Raw genomic sequence first — 9,041 nt, forward strand, 5'->3', positions numbered from 1 at the left:
CCCCCCCCCCCCCAAAAGTGGTTTTTCATACAGCGAGCCCCCCCTTTTTTTTTTTTTTTTTTTTTAAGTGTGAACCTACGTTAGCATGATACTGCTAGATCAATACTAAGTGCAGCCATCATGTTTTCCTGAAGCTCAGTGTATGCGCACGTGTGTGCGAGTTGTATACACAAGGCGGTATGTTACCACACCTTTCTCCGAGTTTGTCAGACAGCTCCTCCAGGACCTGGACTGCTTGCCGGTGATACTGCAGCTGGGATTCCACCAGAGACGAGAGCTGGCTCACCTGCTCGATCTACTCACAAACACACAACACGGTGTCCCGACCAAACATCATCACGAATGCCAGTCCAACTGTACGCTTAAGTGAATAAGCGAGAGCTCACGTCGGTCTCCAGCAGGTTATACATGCTGGTCTCCGCGACTTCCTTCGACTCGTGAAACTTCTCCAGGGCCTGTCGGATGTCCTCATCGGGAATTTTGCCCTGCCGCTTTTTTTTGTAGTCGTAATCCAGGCGGCGACCTTCCAGCTTCTTGAGGTGGTGCTGCGAACCGACGGAATCACAGAATGACGCCACAGCGCACCCCCGTCGTGAAATGCGGCGCGTCACATTGGGTAAAAAAAACCTGAATTTCTCGGAGGTCCTTGTCGCAGAGGCCTTGCAACGGGTCGATGAAGTTCTGTTTGACGTCAATGTCTAGCGAGTCTTTGACTTCCGCCATTCTCTTCATGGCTTCCCCGACTTCCACGAGTGCGCCACCTGGAGACGGACATGAACATGTCAGCGACGCAATAAAGCATCGACATTTTGACCACACTTTGCAAATGTGTGTTTTGCTGCTGCCACTTAGCGCTGATGAAATGATTCAGACCCACATGCTAAAATTTAAAACATTTTTGTATCGTTCTCCACCAGCATGCTTCAGAGAAATTTAAGTTTCAAACATATTTTTTTGAAAGTCCATGAAAATCCTGTGAATGACAAGCACCTTTGTGTATCGTACGGTCGCCTGGTTTGCTGGTATACGTTATTATCCGAGTGAATAATATGATAGGATAAAGATTCAATTTTGCGGCACGACGTGGTTCTCCCACTTACCAAAGTTAGTCTCCTCTCCCAGTTCTCTTCCATACTTGGTCATGCATTCTCCCAGAAGCCCCTCGGCCTGGGGGTAGCCGGGGTTCTTCACCTGACCGCGGATTTTCGACATGGTGTTCAACATGGATAGTTTGGCCCTCGATGCTGCGCCAGGGCAGAGAGAAGGACGCTGATGAAACACTTCCAAAATCTTGCAATATAATATTGTAAATATGCAAACGGTCCCCCCCCTTATCCTCCTCTCTCTTACCGGGGTTCGGCTGGAGATATTCGGATGTTTTGGAGATCATTTCTGCGACAGCCTTACTGGTCACGTCCACTTTCTGCAAAGACACGGCAAGAACTTCAACAGCAAATAAAATTCCAGGAATTTACCCCGTATAAAAAAACTAAAATAAAATAAAAAAATGATTCGGAATAAAAAGGATTTTTCCAAATTGATGGTTGGCTTTATTCGCTGCTGTTCATTTCAATCTGCAAAGTAGTCATTCTTTAAAAAAAAAAAAAAGCTACTTCAGTTCAACAACTCTCTTGAAGTCTTTCTCGCTGGAGGTCAACTGTCTAACTCAGACCAGCTTGCTCATCTTCCCATGCCTCTCGCTCATGGACAGATTCTGCTGTACCAGATAAGCGCTTCAGATGTGGAAATCCTTGATCAAGTCAAAAAAAAAAAAAAAAAAAAAATGCTGAGGAATAAAGAGGATTTCATAGGAATGAGCCAGGAATTTTTCTAAATTGACGGTTGGCGTTATCAGCTGCTGTTCATTTCAATCTGCAAAGTCATTCTTAAAAAAAAAAAAAAAAAAAAAAAATAAAAAAACTAAAATAAAATAAAAAAATGATTCGGAATAAAAAGGATTTTTCCAAATTGATGGTTGGCTTTATTCGCTGCTGTTCATTTCAATCTGCAAAGTAGTCATTCTTTAAAAAAAAAAAAAAAAAAAAAAAGAATAACAATAACAATCCCATCTATGCTTTCTTATGTGGGCCGAGATTTTTTTCAGGGCCCTTTTCACTCTCGCAAAGGGTGTGACGTGTGTTGACCTACTCGTGTCCGCTTTACTGACTAAGAAAACTTTTTTTTTTTTGCTATTGTTGGCTCTCTCATTGTTCATTTTGAAAACCAATCTGTTGCCTTACCCGCTCCAGATCTCTGAAGTCGTCATCAAGTTTGGTTCCTTCAGCGCCGCCAACCTTCTCACTCACCATCTAGCGGCAGAGAGGAGAAAGACAAAGAGCCAGGGGGGTCAAAAGGGGGGAGGGTATAAAGGGTGAGCTCATTTCATGAGGCCCATAAGGTTCTCATAGACACATCCACACGCCTGCTCCGCAGCTAGACGCCGCCATTTGCTTGACTGTATTGTTTTGGTGCAAGGACTAATTGTTTCAGTCTTGTTGACTTGGGGCTCGGCGACTTTGTACATCTGTCCCGTTCTGTTTTAAGTTCCTCCTGGATCCATTGGCCGTAAACACCAACTTAGATAACGGCGATGATTTACAGCCCTGGGTTGCAGAATAACTGTGTGACCCACTTTATAAGCATAATAAATAACACTTATTTTTTTTAAACCCTTACGTCATGCTCATACTTTTGCCAGCAATCTGTTTCAGGTTTCAGTATCGACGACAAAAAAAAAAGTGAGTAATTATCAGATCTGGCAAATGTCACATGAGAATGATGGAACCAAAAATAGTTTGAATTATTGGTAAGGCTTGAAATCCTTTTGTCATGGCTGGAATTACATTTTTTGGAGGGGGGCGGGGGGGGGGGGATAAGGCTAAGGTTGAAACGCAGCCTTGAGGCAGTCAGGTCACAAGATAGTCTTTGCTGACTCGACATCACAGAAATCAAGATTTGTGTCTCCGGAGGTCTCCAGGTTCAAGTTCGCTTATCTATTAGAAGGGAGCTCAAACGGCTGGATTTATATGATGGTTCAAGGGACTTTGCTTTTGCTTTTTCTTTTTGACTCCAGAGAGGCACACTTCGCATATGTGTCATTGAATCAGATAGCCTCAGATTGGAATCGGGCCGCTTCCAAATATGGATAAAAAAAAAAATCAGATACAAATTGGATCACTGCCCAATCCGAGCGTAGCATCGACACATCAATCAGATCAACAAAGAGTCCGCGCATTTACTCCAAGTTGTATTTATGAGCCGAGATTCACGAACTAAACCGCTTGTTCGATTCTAGAAGATCAAGTGAACTTTTTATGAATTATTTATTGTCTCATGTCAATGACATGCTGTCAGGAAATGCATAGCGGTCAAGTTCCCAAATTTTTTAAAAAAAATAATTATATGCAACAACATCATACTTGCGGTAACGTCATAGAAAGCAGCCGCTCATGCTCCACATTGGATGTATGTCATTTGAAAATGTAAATGCAAACCAGAATGGGGCACTTGTACGTGAAGGGTAAAACCGGCCCGCGTAAGCGTCTGTGCCCTCACGTCGCTGCAACATTTTTGTTTACATGCACACAAGCTGAAGGAAACGGAGCAGAAAATAACCAAGAAATCGAGCAAAAAATGTCTGTGGATCAACACCAAGCCTTTTTCAAGCCCACATTAGGCTTCAAAGAAGATCAGAATTAATTTATTTTGATGACATGCAAGAAGAAACATAGTATGGAATCAATTGATTCTCATTAAACAGCAGGAAAAAAAAATCTTGTTTCATTTTCCTTGGCAGAGTGCATGCAAGAAGAAACATAGTATGGAGGAAAAAAAAATCAATTGATTCTCATTAAACAGCAAGAAAAAAAAATCTTGTTTCATTTTCCTTGGCAGAGTAAAATGTATATCATGCCCAGAGCAAAATAGGATCATTTGAGGACAAATCAACAAAATTCAAAGCTAAATGTCGGGACACATTTTGAATTTTACAAACAGGCAAGGAAGCACAAAATTAGACAAGTCACACGCAATATTTCAAGGCTGTGACGGAAAAAATCAAATATGTCCGGAAAAGCAGTGACTTGTAGCCATTCCCACCCAAACTTGCTCACCACAGCGGCCAAGAAACATGCACAGCTAGCACAACCTGCAATCCACATGAGTGTGTCGACAGTCCCTGCCTAACTGAGACAAAAAAATATATATATAACCCAAGCTGTAGGAGTCTATACAGTAAACGTATCATATTCCACAACCACCATTTTTTTTTCGTCTTACTTAACAGTTTCTCCAAATAAGCTGTAGAGAATCCAATAACTTTTTAATGATTAGACACAAAATCCAGGGTCACTGACTTGGCGCCCACGGGCACCAGTTAGCCCCAAGGACTACATGAGTTGCCCGTGAGTGATTTGGTGCAGGGCTCGGTCCCCATCCTTGGTGAATAGTGGCCGTTCACCAAACTGGCGGTAAGTATTTTGCTCCCCATGATGTCTAAAGGTCAAAAGCTTGGCTGCACTGTATTTGTTTACAGAATAGGTGTGTGGTTAGAGCGGAGTTTCACTTCCTGGCCCTGAACTGATATGTTCCAGGTTGGAACTTGGCGCACCTCTGCACTGTATGGGGTTGGGGGGGGATATAATCCAATTACATGAACACCCCCAGTGAGGACAAAATTTATCATTTGATCATGGAGAGCTTTCCATAATGTTTGGAACAATAGGCATGTACTTATTTCGTTTATTCCCGGAGGTCACCCGATGATCATTTCTCATATCAACAGAGGTTAGAAACGACTGCCTTCGAGGTTTCACTGGAACTGTCGAGGACCTCAAAGACATAAAATGCAACTTTTACCCTCTGGCCAATCGAGCTGTCAAACGTGATTTTTGTTTGTCTAGCCTTTAAGGTTCAATGCTTTTGGAGTTAATGATGATGTAAAAGCAGGCGAGAAAAGGAGAGGAGATAAACAAGGATGTGCGCACTGCTGGGCACTGATATCCAGTCCCGCTTCCTGTATGCCAGTGAGGAAAATCCGAGCTGTGTCAACTGTTATTGAGAAGAGGGAAAACAAAGGAGGTGCAGCCCAAATAATAATAAAAAAAGGGGAAAGTAGCGCTTATCTCGATGTGCTTAATGGTGTTGGGCTGCACATTTGGTACCTGGGCCTTTCGTGGCGATTTACCCAACTGAGTCCCACCATTATCACATCGCAATTATAGAAGCCATCAAAACTACACAATACAGCAAAATACACAGTACACCGCTAACATTGATATTCTACCTTTTGGTGTCGATTTAAGATACGTTGCCTGTATTTGTTTTAAAGTGCAAAAAGAACCCAAACCGTTTCCTCATGGCTGACCGCATTCATTCCATTTTATTTCTACACACAGTGGTGATTGCGTCTGCAGTTGCATTCGTCTGTGTGGGAAATGATTCCAGTTGAAACTTCAAGACAGAGATTTTGGTGTCAACTTAGTGGTTTGAGTTAATCGATTAATTGTTTCAGCGCTAGTTCGATAGTGTTTAGCGTCCACTTCTGGTGTTTATACACAAGCTCGTCTGACATTGCAACACATTTTAACCGTCAGGGATCTGTGTGTGTTCCTGACAGGAAGCCCAAGGCAGAAACCAAATGTCTTTCCTGCTTAGATCAGCAGGGGTGGTGAAGAAAAAGACATTCTTTTTCAGAATCCTTGCCCGCGTTGAGTAGAAGTAGGATTAGAAGTCCCACGTTTACGATTAATTCTCATCAATTGTGTGGCCAAAGACATCAGTGGGGGTTCACAATCTATATGTCATGGTTGATTTGTGGAACTCCTGGATTTAAATAACAAACAAAAAAAGGCTAACAACACAGCTGGAGTGGAAAAGAGGTCACCAGGTCTTCCAGAAAGTTGACACATTTCCAAATACATTCAAAAGTTGTTTGCTTCTCGACCGTGACTCACCGGGAGGCTGAAAGAACGATCGTCGGTGAACTTTGGTCAATAAAAATTCAAAGGGAAAGAAACGCCTGGAAGATTCACCTCCACTTTAATTAGCTTGGGGGTGGGGAGGAGGAGACAAAACACACGAAACAACAAAAACACCAAACGCATCGGGAAATGCAACATTTGCTTTTTTTCGTGTTAGTGCACCAAGAAGTAAACAGAGGTTAACAGTTCATTAGCATTAGCAGAAACTCAATCGCGTTAGCTTGAACGCTAAGGGAAGCTAACTACGAGAGTTTGTTAGCTAGCCGAACCCAAGCGGGGTGGTGGTGGTGGTGGTGAACGGGGCTGAAGAAGAAAAGTTGCACAAACCTGACTCGCTTTATAAAACTGCTTCTTCAAGCCTGCCACGGACATTTTGGCAGTGTCTTCAACTTCACGGCGTTTTCGTGGCGTGAAAGTGTCCCAAGTTGGCCGCGCAGCGTTGGGGGCAAAACGAGTGGAAATGATTCGGAGGTATCATAGGATTGCACAGATGTCCGTCAACTGGGTCGGGACACGCCGACTTGACCACGTCCACATCCACGTCCGCGGGGGAGTCGTCCCACTGTCACCGGACATACACCGGCTAGACTGTTCCCGAAGTGTAATTTAGTGCAGTGGTGAATTGTGGCGAGTTTCCACGTATTCACACAAACAAATCTGTGGAGGAATGAAATGATTCTGGGGCGAGTTTCAATGTGTGTTGGGTGGGTGGGTGAGAACTCTTGCATTGGTGTCTACCACCACCGTGTGGTTGCGATTGGAGGTGCAGGTTAGGTCACCAGGCCAGATGTTCTCGTTGCTCTTACATTAAAGCACACTTTTTAACTCGGTCGTCAGAGACAAACTTCACTTGTCATATAGGCTGAAAATGATTATTTACCTCACTCACACAACAAGAAAACTTTTCGCGCCAAATTACAGTGACGTGCGGTGAGATTCATGGCTGGTGAGGCATTAATATAAACATTTAGTACACGACAACTTTATTCATATAGCGCATTTCACAACAGCTGCAGCTGTAACAAAACCCTTTACATATAACATAAAATAATAACACAGCAAAAAATTGAAAACAATAAATTAAAACACAAATGAATGATACTAACATATATACAGTCGACATCAGAAAACAATAGAAAATTTTCAGTCTTGTGTTGGGTCCAAAGCAAAAGAATCAAGATGTGTCTTCAAACGAAATTTAAAAATGGAAACAAATAGAACTATCTTAAAATGAAGTCTAAAATGTACTGGGAGATTACGGTGAATCTTTTCTCGAAAGTATGTGTTATGTTACTATCTTGTTTGAAAAATAGTAATTTAAATAAAACACTGCACAAATCACTTGTTGCCCGGTGAGCCAGGGGCTTCTCGGGGGGCCTCCACTGAGTTGTTACAACGACCAAAGATTCCTTCCTGCTAACCAAAACTTTGGCTTGGAAACATTGAGTCGTTTAGATTTATTTTTCTAATCTTGTTTTGATGTTGTTGTTCCTGTTGGTCATAATTTTCCAGTGTTCTAATAAAATGACTGAAAAGTATGCTTAAATTCTGTCTCATAAACCAGATTTGTAACAATATTCCTGTTGACCAGAAGGTGTCAGAAATGCACTACTTTTGTAAGATTTACCGTTCATAGTCAATACTGTATTTGTACAGTATTTGGATTATGCGAGTTATGCTGTCAATAGATTATAGAATGAAATTAATTTTCACTCAAACATATACGTACGAATGTCAAAATCAGAGGAAGTGATAATTTCACGTACAAATTATGAACAGCTGTGCTTTGAGATACAAGCGACTTTGCGATCTGATCTTTGGCCAATTTTTGGCTGCAAACTGTTTACTGTATTACCATTTCCAGCTGAACTGTAGCGTGAAACTAAACATCAAACAAAGATAATTACATATTGTGTATTTAAAACAGCCACATAGCTTTGCCTGAGAAAAGTCCATTAGCTTAGTGCTAACAATGCAAAACGCCATAGACGGGCTAATGAATCAGTTTTGCAGTGTTATAACCGTTTCAGCAACGAATATTTCAACACTAACAGTGGAACAACACATGTAGACAATCTAACAATACTCACAGGCAAAAAAAAAAAAAAAGACTTACTGCAGTGAACTGAGTCACTTGCAGTAGTTGTTAAATTCTTCAAGTCTGTGACTGTTAGACTGCCCCCTGGTGGCCATGTCGCTCACACCAGAAACAGATGCAATCGATGTTGCACAACCATTTTCCATACTGCTCATTTGTGTTAAAACTGTACATTTTTGTGAAGTATCAGTACAATATCGCAGAGTAGTAATTTGCTTCTGAAAAACAGATGGAACGGATTATCATCATCTCTATTCATTTCAATGAACAATGATCAACGACTGCACCGGTGTCCTTAATTGTAAAAAGATTTTTATTACATTCTTAAACCCACAAAGTATATCACCATTGTGCAATAACACTTTCGTGTTAATAACCGTTCTGGCTCTTTTATCCATGACATGACATAAATTACTTTATTTAAATCTATCATGATTCAATAATAATAATCTTAAAATCGACAATATTATACACAGAAGGATCATGACAAAAAAAAGTTGAGGGAGACATATTTTAAAATGCTCTTTAAAAAAAAAATAAAATTACATCTCTCCCAAAGATGAAAAAGACACTAAACTGATGAGGAAAATATGACGGTACATATCAGGACAAAATTGAAGATCACGTCAAAACCAAGACAAGGATGAGAGATTATAATTCATATTTTATAAGCATTTTACTTTTCTCCCTCTTTTTTTTTCTTTTTACATTTTTCTTGACTTGTATCAATATCCTATTTAATCTATGACGCCAAAACAACGCGTCTCAACGATGACAATAATCAAAAGGGTTCAAATCTTTGATACTTTCTGTATTCCGACATTCACAAGAACATGAACTGTACACAGTGAGCAAGGTTCAAAGGTCGTCTACAGTTTGTTGGTGCGAGGTGCCTTGTAGACACGGCAGGACAGGACAGAGAGCTGAGCGATCACCCTGAGGAACTTCAACCGGGAATTTTT

General features: G+C 41.3%; 1 protein-coding gene across 1 annotated transcript in view; it reads right to left on the bottom strand.

The window, feature by feature from the left end:
• Positions 1–6,661, bottom strand: part of LOC109532072 (endophilin-A2-like) — an 8,102-nt gene extending 1,441 nt beyond the window's left edge. Inside the window, exons 1-7 of the mRNA XM_019896699.1 lie at positions 6,309–6,661; positions 2,241–2,309; positions 1,351–1,423; positions 1,101–1,244; positions 628–761; positions 387–545; positions 192–295 (exon numbers count right to left, since the gene is read on the bottom strand). Of these exons, the coding sequence (XP_019752258.1) occupies positions 192–295; positions 387–545; positions 628–761; positions 1,101–1,244; positions 1,351–1,423; positions 2,241–2,309; positions 6,309–6,353 (728 nt within the window). The 5' untranslated portion in view covers positions 6,354–6,661. The remainder of the gene's footprint in view (positions 1–191; positions 296–386; positions 546–627; positions 762–1,100; positions 1,245–1,350; positions 1,424–2,240; positions 2,310–6,308) is intronic.
• Between the last annotated feature and the right edge of the window lie 2,380 nt (positions 6,662–9,041).

Source organism: Hippocampus comes, unplaced genomic scaffold (genome assembly GCF_001891065.2).
Source record: "Hippocampus comes isolate QL1 unplaced genomic scaffold, H_comes_QL1_v1.1 scaffold22, whole genome shotgun sequence".
In the NCBI taxonomy this organism is placed as follows: domain Eukaryota; kingdom Metazoa; phylum Chordata; class Actinopteri; order Syngnathiformes; family Syngnathidae; genus Hippocampus; species Hippocampus comes.